Source organism: Colossoma macropomum, unplaced genomic scaffold, assembly GCF_904425465.1.
Source record: "Colossoma macropomum unplaced genomic scaffold, Colossoma_macropomum, whole genome shotgun sequence".
NCBI lineage: Eukaryota > Metazoa > Chordata > Actinopteri > Characiformes > Serrasalmidae > Colossoma > Colossoma macropomum.
In genome coordinates, this window is record NW_023494809.1 from 17,741,443 (window position 1) to 17,757,269 (window position 15,827).

A 15,827-nucleotide genomic window follows, 5' to 3' on the forward strand; every position below is an offset into this window, starting at 1 on the left:
ATTTCACATGATGGAGAAATGAACATTTAGGGACGATTGTGATTGGCTGAGAGGCTTGTCAATCATAATTTTGCAAATGGTCAATTGCTTGTTACCACATGAAATAATCATTTAGACTGTGAACCGTTTTTACATTGGATTGTTATTGTAGGGACTTTGATATGGAATCCTGTTGTTTTGTGTCTAGTGTGTCTGGTGCATGTTGGAACTGTTTTGGGGCCAGAATGTTCCTGATGGACTGAATGTAGTGAATCTTCAACCTTTAACCTTTGGCATTTCAATTATTTCTTATGTCACCTTCTGTCCATTGTCCTGCCTTTTCCAACACAGTTACCATCTACATTGAAATTCGGAATAGATTTGGATCAGCTACAAAGCCGTGCCCTGTTACTGTCACGGTCCAGCCGAGCTTCCAGAGAACTCCATCCTCAAATCCAGACCAGGAGCTGTAAGAATCAGAAAACAGTTTTAACAATAGAATAGTAGAAACATCTAACTTACACAGTTCCCTCCTTACCTTAAATGTAATCAGTCAGTGAGGTTCGTTTACTAGTGCCGGAGCTACAAGGCTATATTATGTCTAGCATAATTGACAAAAGTATGGACAAAATTCAGGCTACAAGTTGGCTCCTACTGCTGTTTTTAGCCATGCTAATGCACTTTTCCATATATAACAGAATATCAGTGTCAGAAACCACAGAAGTAAGTCTATTAGAAGTTACTTAACAATTTGAAGGTGTTTGAAGCAACTGAGTGATGATTTAGGCATGTAGTTAGCACCATGCTAATTATATTGCTAGTTACATTATTGCTAGTTACTGCAGTGTTTTACGGCAAAAATGTCCTTGAAGAGTTACTAAAGTGTCCCTTTTTGCAGGTTTGTTTATGGTCTAGGTAATCTCACTAGCTTGATGCTGATGAGGAACAGCAGAGACATCATTAACCACATTTATCTCCTCACTGTGGTGTTGAACCGGCTGAGTTTGGACACAAAATCATCTATGAAACTGCAGACAGATACACGAGCTGATCTAATTTCAGCAGTGTGTCAGCTGACCGTCTCCAGCAAGGTACCGACTCTCACTGGCCTTTGAACTCTGATATTATGTACCATCTGCTCTATTTCATTCCAGAGAGATATGACAAATATTTAGGGAGAATGGCTGGAGAGTGCAATGGAAAAAACTGGGCTTGACCAATATATCAGTTGGCCGATAATGTCAGCTGATATTGCCCGACAGATTTGTTGGTATAAAATGTAACAGTGACAGTCATATCAGTCAGCATATTCTTGTATATTTTTAATTAATATAATCAAATCTGTGATCAGATTAACTAGGACCCATTTGGCTATCTGTGCATGTAAATTGTTGAGACTCTATGTTGAGCTGCTAGCGAGCAATGAGGGGCATCTCTATATATACAAACTATATACTCTCTCTGTATATGAATAAATATACATAGACATACAGATATACAAGTGTACAAATGTTATAATTGCATATAACATTTTTAGCTCCTGAACGTCAAATTCATATTCTGTATTTTATTCTACTTTTTTTCTCATAGGATTTGTTGCTTGATATCTTACACACTCTCACAGATCTTCTGAATACTTCTAATCAAGTGAGTAAAGATCTTTTCATGATCAAATAATAAATGCCTCCTCAAAATAACAGTGTTGATTGTTTCCATATACAATATCTTTACTTAGGTGACATTTGACAGTGCCATACTGGTAACAAAATACGTGCATCATGTATCATCTCTGCGAGAGACCAACTTGCCTGCGAATCACATTTTGGATGTGAATGTGGTGAAAGCAGTGGTGTTTGTCCTCTCTAATATCCTGGACGCCCCAATCCCTTCTTCCAGACCAGGGATCCAACTGACACAACATGTTCTCCACATCATCACTAACTCAGTGCTGGTAAGATTAATGTCACTGAAATATAGATGGCAGTCAGTGGGCTGTGGATCAGTCATGGATGTGTAAAGGAGAGAAGTATGTAGGTGCTACAGTAAAAGCTCATTTTTACAGTAAAAGCTTTATTGCATGTTACTGCACTCAGTTAATATGTAAATAGTTTATTAGGGTCTTTCTCACCCACTGGGCCACAGACCACAAGCACCCTCTGGTGGTCCTCGAGTCAATACTGAGAAGTAGCAATGGTCCATCATGGGCCATCCCTGTGATAAAATCAATGAAAAAGAATTGACTTAATAATAAGAATGAAATCTAAAATGTTTTTAAAAGGTGAACAATAATAATACGAACTCTGCAATGACACAAAAAGCAAGTTCGTCAGTTTTTTGCCCCTTGCTTCTAGATTCAAAATTGTCCATTTCAGTCACTTGCTCGCAAGCATTAAAAATGCATTGCAGAAACATTCCACTTAATGTGCTATCATTCCACCTAATTTCAGGTATAAAACAAGCTTATGTTACCCTTATCTGTTGGTATTTCATTTTTAATGACATGCATTTCATATTGTGGGGGTAGGCACCCAAATATCACTGTGTTGAATGAAAATGTTGGGTTTTGTTTTTCTGTGCTTTTCATGCCTTCTAGTGATAAATAGGAGGGCCTTGAGGTAGAAAAGGCTGAGAATCCCATACTATCCATATCACAGTGGTCACCAACACTGGTCCTGAAGATCTACCTTCCTGTGAAGTCTAGTTCCAACCACAATTTGGCACACTTGCTCCAACTAATTACCTTCTTCAGAAGTTTTTGATTAGATGCAGATTGGAAAGTAGATTTCCAGGAGGAAGGTTGATGACCACTGCTATACCATATACTATACTGTAATATATTATATCATTTTATACTTTATACTATATTGTACTATATTATATTATTTTGTGCTATGTACTAAACCGTACTATACCAAGTTTGGATAAGCCTAAAGGTATATGCACATTTCCTCATTTTAAGTTTAAATGGAAACGAAAATTGTTTAGAAGACCAATCTGCATATTGAAGCTGAAAATATTTACAAAACAAATAATATAAATGTAAATATTATTTATCTATTATTATTTATTACAGTATTATTTAATATAATATTATTTATTTATTATTGTGTATTATATTAATATATCTTTTTTAACTGCGTTCCTCTCCTATGAAATTTTATCTGAAGGTACTGGGTTAATCTAGTAATGATAATTATCGCTGCTGTTGGAAGAAAACCTCATATCTCCATTTTTGTTGTTTTTCAGTTTTTGACATAATTTAAAAATGCCTGTTGCTCTTTACATTGTGTGCAAATTTCATGATGAATGGACAAAAAGAAATGGCACAAAATTACTTGGACAAAAGTCTGGTTCCACTGACTTACATTAAAAGTAAAGTATGTTTTTTCTTCTCCTATAAAGTTACCATTTTGGAGATACAAGGTTTTTTTCCAGCATTATGTATTTATAGGTTACAGTAAGAATTAAAACCTAAACTTTATGTTTATTAACCTGTTTTCCATTGCAGATGTTTATGCATTCCAGCAAAGACCCACAGTTCAGCGTGAACACCACAACCATGAATCTGATTGCTTGGCAGCATTATGGTTCACCTCCAACAGTGAAAACTCTTCATACGACCACATTTTACATTCCTGATCTACTGGATATGCACAATAAACAAGGGAGGAATGCTGATGAACAAAGCTCATGCTTCATCACTCAGCTCGTATCATACAGGCAGAACCCATATCACTGGACCAGGACTCCTGCGCAGGTAAACAGTTGAACATAACAGATCATTTCAGTGCATGTCTCTCACTTTATGAAGCCACATCATGTATGTAATGTGATGTTTTACAGCTGAATGGAGACGTGGCTGAGGTGAAGCTCTTTAACTGCACCGGCAGAAAAGAGATAAGATGGAGATACCTGTCCACTCCAGTCGTTGTGGAGTTCCAGAAGCATGACGAGATAAATGTACACTTCTCAGTGAAACATCTTCTTTCTTTTATTTTCATTATTTAATGTTTTTTGTGTGTGGTTCCTAAGCCTGCTCCTCATATGAATGAGTGTGAAATGCGCATTACTCTGAAATATGATTACTTCTTTCCTAGAAGAGCAGAAACATGAAGTTCACTCTCGCTCGCTCTGAGGTGAACATACACCTGTTCAGCATCACACCTGAGCTCCTGCAGAAGACCATTGAGCTCAGAGTGGAGTTCAGCAGGCCAACACGGCGCGCATTTCCCGTCATGCTGCTCTTGAGGTAAAGGAAGACCTCCACCATATCTTTCATCTCTCAAATTTAATCAAATGAGGAGCATAGGGCCAGTGCTAGCTGCCTTACATTTGTGTTATGGAGAGTTTGAATGACTTCAGTCCAATTTAACTGAATATCATTAGCGTTTAGTGTATTGCTGAACATTTGCTGACCTCTGTAGTTCTGTTATCCTCTGAAACCACAGAAAAAGTTCTGCTAGCTACTATTATCATCTGTAATTCCAATCAGACTGATAATAATGATTACATTTTCCCATGTCTTTGGTGGATATGGCATATTGGCTGATGATACCTTATGCACTTTTCGGATGATATTTTCTGTCACAGGATGCATAAGAAACCAACACTAACTTTGTACAACATACAGAAAGTGTATCATTGGAAAGAAACAATGGCACAGATCTTCCTGCCCCCTTTATCTCTGAAAGGTTGGACTGCATTTTTTTTTATCCCATTCTAGATTTTGGACTTGCATACTGCTGTAGGGGAAATGGTTTCTACCACCCATTTCTGAATGTAGATGTACCAAAAGAGCTTTTGTGCACTTTTAACAGGCTCAGAGGAAAAAATGCCTTTCTTAAACAGAAATAAAGCAGATCTCAATATTTTATTAATGAAGAATCTTAGATTTCTGAATTCTTTCTCCTACACTGCCCCTTAAGAGAAAAGACGAGATTAACATAAGCATTTCATTGTGAGAAATTCTGGTGATGAACAAGAAAAGCATGAGTTCTCCTTCTGCACTGATAGCTTGCTGAAGAAGTTCTCTGATATAGAGTAGAGCTATATAAGAAAACAATGAGATCTTACACTTTTCTCTTTTTCAGTTAAGACTGGGGTGAGATGAGTCAGACACAAAAGTGTTAGTCTATATATATATGACCTCATTTTGATGAAAGTGAGAAAATCTCAATTTTATTTCTCAGGAGCCAGATTTCAGAAGTAGGAGAAAATGGCTTAAGTCTCACTCTGATTTTAAACTAGATTTAACCCTATCAAGGAGAAGTACTTGAGATCAAGAGGAGATCTCATTTAGAATATTTGAAGAGTTCATTTGCAAAAACACATCTCTGCATTTTAATGAATCTTCATAAATCATGTGTTTTATTGTGCATTCCAGGTAATAGCAATCAAACTGCAGTTGGGTTGTCTTGATTAAGTGAAAATAACTGAACAAAATACAGGTAACTTACAAAATTAAACTATATGTTTTTTTGCAAATGAACTCTTCATTTCTTTCCTCTGGATCTGTAACTGGTCTACACTAAATAGTCTCTGTAACCGGAACATACTCTGCCTTCATTAGAGTCAGCTGAACGGGCTAACAGACTGCTCCAATAATATTCAGAGACAGGCTTTCATTTTTGCCCACTAAAAACTACAACAGACATATCTATCAAATCATGTTACCTACATGCCAGTCAGTTTCAAATGTATGTGGTTAAGGTGGAGCTTGGCTTAAATGTCATAAAATATGAATATACACCACTGCTAACACAAGATGCTAACATAACATAAGGAATCCCATAAAGGCTAGCAGAAATTACCATTATTCTAGCTGTGGTGATCAGACAAAAAAGGCTAATTAAAAAACTAATTGCAAGGTTTTGTGTTAAACAGTGCTAGTAATGACTTGTGCAGATGGCACATGATTTTATCTGGTTCTCAGTGTAAACAAAATTAAAGAAAAAAACTATTAGTTCTTTCTTACTTAGCAGCTGGCAAAAAGACATGTCAACAAGTAGGTCTAAACAGCCCTATCTTTTTCATTTAATTAAATAAAATATACTCTGTATATTTTAGGTAGTGAAAAAAATTGTAATTGTCATTCTTATGTAATTGTAATTGTCAACAGACAGTTTTGGTGGCCCTTAGATATAAAAAAAATCAAGGACGTAAAACCAAATTACGCCACTGCAAAGCATAGATATTGATTATAGAATACATGTTGAAATGCCATTGACGCACAATAAACATTGTCTTTTTTAATCTGGTGGGCAGATGCAGGGACCGCATATCTGATGCTTCTCAATGCTGACTACAATAAAAGTCCCATCAATAAGTACACAGCAAATGCAGTGAACTATACACTGAGCATTGAGTCCATTCAGTGTTTGGCCTGGGATGGACTGAGAGAGTGGAGACCTGACAGCTGTTCTGTACTAAAGGGCTTCTCTACAACCAGAATCAACTGCAGGTATAGTACATGCCTTGATCACTATGCATTTAAAACTTATGTAAAACTAATTTCCAGCTTGGCACTTTGCATATAAGCAGATTTTAAATTATGGTGGCAGTCATAAGACAAGCCCTTGTACCTCCAAAACAGAAGGAGCAATGTGCCTCATTCACCAACTGTTCTTAACAGGAAATTTCTTCTTAAAATCCACTCATGCACTTTTCATGAAGATTCTCACATTCATCAATGTTTTTTTTATTTGGGATTTGTTCTTATAGAACAGAATCTGCGCACACTCAAGAGCACAAAGGTGCGAACAGTTCTGGAGTGTAAGCGCAATGTTATTAACATTTAAAGGTAACTTAAAAAGAAATGAAAGCTTCACTTTGAAACCTTTGATTGGTCAATTTATCACAACATTTTCACACAATGGGCAGCTGGTGTTTGCAAAACAATAAAAATGTATCATTTTACACCATATTTTTTCTTATGATATGAAAAAGTGACACATTGAAATTTACTTGATTCCAATTTGTACATTATTTCCTCATGAAAATACACTTCTGAACATTTTAGTGCATGGTTACTGTCCAGTTGCTGAATTTAACATATTGGGAAAAAATAACATTATACATTAAATATAATATATTCACCCTGACACTTCTCTGCTACACAAGTACATTGGCAATAAAGTAAGCTACAGCAATAGGACGATACATTCTGACAAATTTGGCAAATGGATAAAAAAATACAGTACTGTGCAAGAGTCAGAAGTCACCTTTGATTTTTTTAATTTCCAGACAAAACAATGATTAAGTATAATTTTTCGGAGGTATTTCTAAGGAGATTAGATATAACATAATCCACTTGCATAATTAGGAAGAAAATAAGAGAAAAAAAACAAGGAGTTTCCAAAACTGGAGTTCAAAAATGATTAAAAGCTACACAGAAAATGGGACTCTTAACAACCACCTGCAAGACCTGGTAGACATTACAATATATTACATGCAATATAAAAAGAATATAAAATATTATACAATTCTCTAACAGAATTCAATGCATCATTTTTCAGTGCAGTTTCAAATATACAAACCTAACATATATTGACTACAGCATTTTGTTTCTTGATCTTTCAGTTGCAGCCGCCTGACATCATTCACTGTTACACATCAGACCATCTACAGCAATTACAGTGTTACAAACATCACTGAGTACACCAGGTAATGATGACACCTCTGTATCTTCATTTAACCTCAGAGCTTCATTACTGGGGTCTGATCTACACTGTGGGCCACCCTGTTGTGTTTTTCAGCGCTCGTTCCAGCCTTACATTGTATATTCTAATAGCAGTGTCAGCAGCTATGTATGCTGTGCTGTTGGTCTTTTGTAAACACGCTGATGTTCGTACGGAGAAGAGCTCAGGATCATTCCTCTTGCCAGATAATGATCCTTCAGACCAGTTCCTCTACGCTGTTACCATCCACACAGGCCTCAGATCTAGAGCCAGTATGACAGCAAAGGTAACACTACAAACCCTTTACTTCTACTCACTGGCCACATCATTAGAAACACCTGTCTTTTACTTCCACTCACTGGCCACTTTGTTAGAAACACCTACACTTTACTTCTACTCACTGGCCACTTTATCAGAAACACCTACCTTGTACTTTCACTTACTGGCCACTTTATTAGAAACACCAGCTTTGTACTTCCTCTTGCTGGCCACTTTATTAAAAACACCAGCCTTGTACTTCCATTCATTGGCCACTTTATTGGAAACACCTACCCACCTGTAGATGTACAGTACAGGTGGTTGTCCATCGGTTGCTGCTCAGTTTATCAGCATCCCTTTACCCCTATTTATCCTGGTCAGTGTCTGACCACAGGACCACTGCTGTCTAGACATTATTTGGGTGGTGGTCCATTCTCTGCACAGCAGAGACACTGACACACACTGGAGTGTGTGGTGCTGGTACAAGTCTATCAGCCGCAATGGTGTCAGTGCAAGGTCCACCATCCAAAAAAAATATACAGCCAAGAACACCTGTGGGGTCAGATACAAGAGAGAGGTTTCTAATGAAGCGACCACTGACTGTACAGTAAACTTCACTTAATTTAATTGTTTCAGGTTTATATCATTTTGTATGGTGAAAATGGAGCCTCACAAACCAGGGAGCTCAGCAGTTCTGACCACAAACTCTTTACCTCCAATTCTACAAACACATTTATCCTGAGGTAACAGCTTCCTCCACTGCCAAACAACTAACAAAACCAGAACATTCATTTTTTATTATAATCAGTGCACATTATTCAAAAATGAATGCTGTTGAATCACTGCTTTCAGATCCATGTTTAATTCCCTTCCTATTGTTTCAGCACACCATGCAGCCTGGGACAGGTATGGCAGGTGCATCTGTGGCACGACGCTTCAGGCTCATCTCCCAGCTGGTTTCTGAGCCGTGTGCTGGTGAAGGATCTGCTGCAGGGCTGTAGCTGGATCTTCCAGGCTCAGTGCTGGCTGGCTGTGGATGAAGGAGACGGTCGGGTGGAGAGGAGACTGCAGGCTTTAGAACAAAAGCTCACGTTCAGAGAGGTGGCTGTCAGAGTGAATCACTTTAAAATGTTGCATGATGTGATCACAATTTTTCAATTTTGTTAATCGATACAATATTGTGCAAATGTCAGAAAACAGCAGAAAGTACCACCTCTTATTTTTTTCAGCATCAGAAAAAAAGAGGAAACAAAATGAACAAAAATTACACAGAAGCCTCAACAACAAAGTATATCAAAGCTGTCAGTATTTGATCTTTACTTCTGTGCACCTGCTGCTGCTCCTTCCTGTCCTAAAACTGGGAAAAGGAAATGGACAAAACAGAATACAGATTGCACCACAACACTGAAACCTGACATCTGAGATGTGAAGTAAGGTTGTATGGGCCGATGGGTCTAAATTTGAGAGCTTTGGAAATAACAGAAGTCACTATGTTCACTGCTGAAGCAATGAAAGACTCATGTCTACAACAATCAGCCAAGCACGGTGAAGGACCAGTGCAGGTTTGAAGAGAACATCTGGAGCTGGTGATTTGTTTTTGTTTGAAGGCATCATGAATGCTAATAAGTAATTATTAAATAATGCTAATATTAATACATCATACATTATACATACCTACCTTGATTGGGAAGAAATGTATTCTATAGCAAGATAACAACCCCAAGCACACTGCTGAGAAGATTCAGAGACTGACCACCCCAGTCCAGACCTTAACATCACTGATTGTATTTAGGATTATTGGGATCATGAGAAGCAGAAAGTTCAAAACAAACTTCTAAGACTGAACTTTGAAGATATGCAGAAATATCCCTGCAGATTTATTTGAAAAACTGAAAGCAAATCTCATGAAAAGAATGGAAGTTATAATCAAGTTAAAGAGAGAGGGGACACATTAAATACTGAAATAAATATTAAGAAATTAGTTTGTTTGTGGAAAAGCTACTACTTTAACCCACTTAAATGACCAGGACCCACCAGCAGGTACAAACCTTTACTACACACTTCTATAATCTAAGAATAACTCAGGCAGTTTGCAATGTAGTCCAAGTACTTACTGATTAATAAACCTTAGCATGTATTAAGCCTGGGATGTTAAGTGGTTAATTGTATTCTCAATATAATGTTTTCTCTATAAAAGTTTTTATTAATACTTTACATTTTTACATTTTTTTTGTACAATGTTTATGTAACAGTAATATAACACAAATGTAACATTTTGTAACAGTGGTTAAATGGTGATTTTGATTCTGATGTATCTGAATATGCTTTTTGTTTAACATTTGTATTTAATTATGTTTTCTGTTATTATATGAGATTATTATTGTTGTTGTTGTTGGTGTTGTTGTTGTTGTTGTTGTACTGTATATTATTCCGTTTATAATTATCTTCTAATATTTCCTCATCTGTCCAGATGCTTTATCTGAAGCTGAAGGAGTGTTTAGAGGATTTCCATCCATGGTTGTCTGTCTACAGCCGTCCATCCTACAGCACTCATACACACACTCAGCGCTTTAGTGTGTGTTTTCTGCTCCTGCAAGCCTACATGTGTGCAAACACAGTGCTCATATATCTGCAGGAAGAGCAGGTGACTCAGTTTACTCTCAGAAACATGCAGTAACTGTTATATAACACCTATATGACCTATATTATTAACCAGTAAATTAAAGGGAAATTCCACCTATTTTCAGAGTTTCTGTTTAATTAAATCATTGTGATTTAAACAAAGTCATTCAGAGTGGTTTGATGTGAAATGCTTCATTCTAGAGTCAGAATTGTTCACAGTGGTGGTGATCCAAACCAGACAGCTGAACAGTTTAGTGTCACTAAAAGTTCCCCCACAGGACGTTATTAAATAAAATGATCATTAACACATTGCCTGATGTCTGGTGACATTGTTTTATGATAGTTTTGAGAAACGTTTGGCTCAAAACATATTTTTATGGTGGAGGGGTAACTGCAGGGTGCTGTAAGGCAAAATAATCCCTAAAGAAAACTTATTTTTCACATTTACCACTATTTTACCCTCATTAACATTACATATAAAAACTCAGAAGACATGTTTCACTGGTGGTTTTGGATAGTAAATAAAATGGCTAGAATTGTGTTGTAGACATCATGACCTCTGGTTCCTACCACTGTAAAGACATCTGAGTCTCTGAGTTTAGAAGTTTAATTTTTACATCAAACCACTCTAAACGAATTTGTTTGCATTTATGCAGAAACTATGCAGAAATTTTGAAAAAGTGATGGAACTTCCCTTTAATACCTTGCTTGGGTTGATACAGATCAAAATTAATCTTAAAATGAGTTCAGTCTTGTTAAGATGCCTGGCATAATTTAGGCTACATAGAATGATTTTTCAGATTATGTTTTTTAAGGTACTGTTCTGTTCTGCCGTGTTAAAACAGTGATGTGTTATTCTCTCTGTTACTGATGATGTCAGTACTCCTCAGAGTTGGGCCTGATTGGTGTGTCACCAGTCTCCGTGGTAACAGGGCTGTGTGCTTTAACTGTGGTGCCAGTAGGGATTCTGGCATCCTACCTGTTTCGCATCAGCAAGGTTAGAAACACAAAGCAAAGTTGGTTGCATTTTGTATTCAACAGCTTGTTCTGGTCAGCCTAGTTGTCCAAGCTGAGAACCGTTTAGGAACCTTTATTTTTAAGTGTACTATACAATTTATAGTAGTTACTGAATAACACACCTACAGTTTAAATGGTTAAAGCTGTTTCATATCATACGAACCACTAGAACCTGTGAGCATGACCTTGCAGTATTTTTTCGTATATTGCCATTGATGGTCCTATTTTTCTGTATTGTAGACAAACAAAAGCAGAAATAAGTCTGGGGAGCAGTATAAGGTCAGACTGCCCCATGTCTACACTGTGGAAGGTATATTTAAGCAAGATCTCCTCTACAATAAGAGTATTATTGCTCTTCCTATTGTCTATCACAGAATAATAAACATGTCTTTCACAGAACATCATGATGCCCTTCTGCTGAGGAGTAGCGTATCTGAGCCAAACCTTTCATGGACACAGAACAGAGAAAAAAGTGAGGTAGAGTGGAATCAATTTTTGTGGAAGTGCCTTCACCATATTTATATATGTGCCTTGCAAAAATATTCATCGCCCTTAAAAGTCATCAGAGTCATCTGGATTACAAATGACACTTATACATGCACTTAAAGTAAATTTTCAAAGTCAACATTCAATATTTATCGAGAAATCTTAAAAAAAAAGAGAAAAAAAAAGAAAAATGCTGCTTGCATAAGTATTCCAGCCCTTCAGACAAGTACTTGGTAAAGACACTTTTGCTGCAGTGACAACTTTGAGAGTTTCTACCACCACTGCACACTGTTTGGGAGACATTTTTGTCCATTTTCCTGGCAGATTTGCTACAGGTTATTCAGGTTGGTTAGATGATGCTTATGGACTGTGATTTTCAAATAGTACCACAGATTCTTGGTTGGACTAGGCTTGGCTGGTGTGGTCACTGATGCTTTCTGGCAAATTCCAGACATGCTTTGATTTTTTTTTCTTTAGAAATGACTTCTTTCTAACCATCCTTCCACATTGGCTAGTTGTATGCAAAACTCTTGATTTTGTTAACTGGTGCATCTTCACTCCAGTCTCAGCCACTGACTTCTGTAGCTCCTTCAAAGTGATTGTTGGCCTCTCTGTGGCTTCCCTCTCATGTCCCCTTTTTGCTCTGATGCTGACTTTTGACAGACAACCTTATCTAAGCGGAGCCTGGGTGGTATGGTGCAGTTTCCATTTCCTCACAATTGATCCAACAGTCTTCACTGGGATATTATTTTGTAGCCTCTTTCTGCTTTGTGCATGTCTATAACTTTATCCCTGATTGCCTTAAAGTGGTCTTCAGTCTTTAGATTCATAGTCTGATCAATGGTGCTTGACTTAAGAGAGTCTTTATCCCAGTAAAGGTATACTTTTTTAATGATTCACAAGTAGAGACCAATTGTAGGCCAATTGTGTCCTCACTAGTGCAATATCTTTCAGGTGTGTAAAGTAGGTGCTTCCACAGAACAGGGGTTAATTATTTATGCAAACAGTATTTTAAGTTAGTCATTTTTGTCACAGAATATTTTCTTACCTCTACAAAGAACAAACTTAAATATAGATTTTAGTGCACAATTTCTATTTATTTGCTAAGAAAACAATAAACATAAAACATAAAATGGGCTATAACTTTTGCACAGGCCCCATTAATGTTTTATTTTTCCTCCAATGTGTTCAATTCAGCAAATGCGCAGTAATTGTGCATTAAAATATGGAGTAGTGTATTCTCTGTAAAATCAGTAAAATGAATAAAATGTTATTGGACCAGGGGCACCCAAACTTTTACATATTACTGAATATACCATTAAAAGTTACTAACTGGGGACAATGAATTACCCACATCATAATTTAAGATGACTTACATTCCTTTTGAAGGAAATGATACCGGTTCTGACTGATTTTACAGTAATTTTGTGTTTTACAAGGTGGATCAGATTTGGTTTTGCATAATTAAATGTTTAATGTGTCCAACTGCAGGGGATCCAGGACTGGAAATATAACCATGATTCTACTTGGGTAACCTGCAACAAACTGGCCAGTGACTCAAAACTTCAGAGAACAACGGACTCCAGCTCTTGCATTGAAATCATTGAAGAAAACATCCCTGAGAGTAATGAGAAATTACAAGACCAAAGCTTCAAACACAGCCTGTCCAATCTACAATCAAGCTCACCTACAGGTTTTTTTATACTCATCATATATTAGACTAAAACCCTACTGGAGCTGCGTTACTTTTACTTGGGAAGGCTCTATAATTTAGGTGATTAGTGATAAAATCTGTGATTGTAATCCATTATGAATCCACAGTGTGTGTAGTTTTACAGTCTGACAGTAATAAATTTGGAGTATTGTAATGCAATATGAATCTGCAATATTCATTTTTTGATTGAACTGAAGTAGATTAAGTATTTCATTTTGTGCCTGCAGTAAAAGATTCCTCAAAGAATCATCCGTCTTGTGGAAGCAGGACCAACACTCTGCAGGTGTGGTGCTACTATGCAACATGGGCTGTTTGGCTGTGTTTGTGTCTCACTTTCATGATCATCACTGCAATTCTGGGATTAAAGTAGGTCCTTAGTACTAATGATTTCCCCATCATTTTGTGTTTAGAGCAATGACGGTAAAGCATCACAGCAAATTAACTGAAAGTGTTAACATTTTCCTTCACAGGTTCAACTCTACAAAGAGTCTTCTCTGGATTCAGTCTGTTTTCTTCTCTCTGCTCTTCTGTGCTTTTGCAATACATCCAGCAATGGTAAACACATCATTTACACTTATGCTGTTTCAGCTTCAGGCATTTCACTGGAGCACTTATGGGCTAAACAACAACACATGTTTTGTGGTATCACTATTTAAAAGGAAAATTTCACAATTTTAAAAATTTCTGTTTAATTCAGTCACACAGATGTAAACAAAGTTGTTCAGAGTTGTTTGATGTAAAATGTCTCATTATAGAAAAATGTACTGTCTCAGATTTCTTTACAGTGGTGGTGATAGGAACCAGGGGTTACAATGTCTATGACACAAATATAGTCATTTTATTTACTATGCAGAACCACCAAGGATATATAAGACATACAGTATAAAGAGAGGAAAATGGTTGGAAAATAATCAAGTACATAAAAGATGGTACATAAAACCATGTATATGTTATAAAACTATATTTTTAAGACATTTATATGTCATAAAACATCTATATTTAAATGCATATAACACTTTAAGAAACATTCAAAAAGCATTTAATTAAAAATCTGTGTCTCTTGTAATTTATCTTTTTAATTTGATCCGAGTCATTTTCTTGTATGGTTTTAAATTAGTACTTACAATTTCCTTTATTACTATCAAGCCTTATTTAGCAGCCACATGAAGTGCTACATATATAAATAAAGATTATTATTTTTTTTATTTATATAAGTGGACATTATAAGAGGACAAATAAAACGCAATAAAAAAGTACAATAGTGGGATATGGGCCCTTTAAGTCAGTATTAACCATTTTCTTATATCCAACCAAGCTTTAAATGCCTATCACCACCACTGTAAACAATTCTGAATTGATCATTTCACATCAAACCACTCATTCCCACATGAATCAAATATGTGATATTAACTATTGCCCAAAGTAAATAAAGTAAAAGACAAAAGTAAAATTGTACTCATGTAATTAATTTTTATTAATATTGAAAAGAAATGTAGACATTGTGCATCATTGCATCACAGGGTAGTGATAAATACAATTTAGGCCAAAATATTTTATTATGTTGAATTTGATAATGTATAAATATTATCCTATATTTATTAATATGCAAATTATGTACAGAAGTATATTTAATGCTTTCCTTTTTTAGTGCAGTATTCAGTTCATAACTGTGAAGCTGTGTTTTAATTCCCTGATGCAGATTCTTATCGTTGCGATCTGCGCGACTCTGCGGTGTAAAGAGCTAAGTTATTTTTACCAAAGCTCTGCTTTCGATGAGCCTGTAACTGAGCTGCTGAAACAGAATAAGCAGAGCAGAGTATGTTTCCACAAGCATTTCACATCCTGCTCCCACCATCAGCCTGAGGAGATCAGTATGTATTATGAGAAGGTAAAGATCATGAACTGTCACTCTGATCCTTAAATGCATTTAATGTTGAACTTAATGTACTTATACTTTTGATATGTAACGTTGCTCATATTACTGAAGTTAATATAACCTATATTGGCATGCAGTATTAGTCAGAATATTTTCCTAAAGTCCTTCTAACTATTGTTTTTACTATGAACTGGCAGAG

At 36.3% G+C, this 15,827-nt stretch overlaps 1 protein-coding gene across 1 annotated transcript in view; it reads left to right on the top strand.

The window, feature by feature from the left end:
• The window catches only part of LOC118798546 (polycystic kidney disease 1 like 1), a 40,272-nt gene that overhangs the window by 13,486 nt on the left and 10,959 nt on the right, over positions 1–15,827 (top strand). Inside the window, exons 18-37 of the mRNA XM_036557925.1 lie at positions 331–448; positions 878–1,070; positions 1,715–1,930; positions 3,488–3,736; positions 3,823–3,939; positions 4,077–4,228; positions 4,570–4,670; positions 6,244–6,439; positions 7,558–7,641; positions 7,734–7,941; positions 8,550–8,656; positions 8,798–9,020; positions 10,384–10,557; positions 11,416–11,532; positions 11,793–11,862; positions 12,602–12,729; positions 13,530–13,662; positions 13,980–14,118; positions 14,223–14,307; positions 15,452–15,640. Coding sequence (XP_036413818.1) covers positions 331–448; positions 878–1,070; positions 1,715–1,930; positions 3,488–3,736; positions 3,823–3,939; positions 4,077–4,228; positions 4,570–4,670; positions 6,244–6,439; positions 7,558–7,641; positions 7,734–7,941; positions 8,550–8,656; positions 8,798–9,020; positions 10,384–10,557; positions 11,416–11,532; positions 11,793–11,862; positions 12,602–12,729; positions 13,530–13,662; positions 13,980–14,118; positions 14,223–14,307; positions 15,452–15,640 — 2,999 coding nt within the window. The remainder of the gene's footprint in view (positions 1–330; positions 449–877; positions 1,071–1,714; positions 1,931–3,487; positions 3,737–3,822; positions 3,940–4,076; positions 4,229–4,569; positions 4,671–6,243; positions 6,440–7,557; positions 7,642–7,733; positions 7,942–8,549; positions 8,657–8,797; positions 9,021–10,383; positions 10,558–11,415; positions 11,533–11,792; positions 11,863–12,601; positions 12,730–13,529; positions 13,663–13,979; positions 14,119–14,222; positions 14,308–15,451; positions 15,641–15,827) is intronic.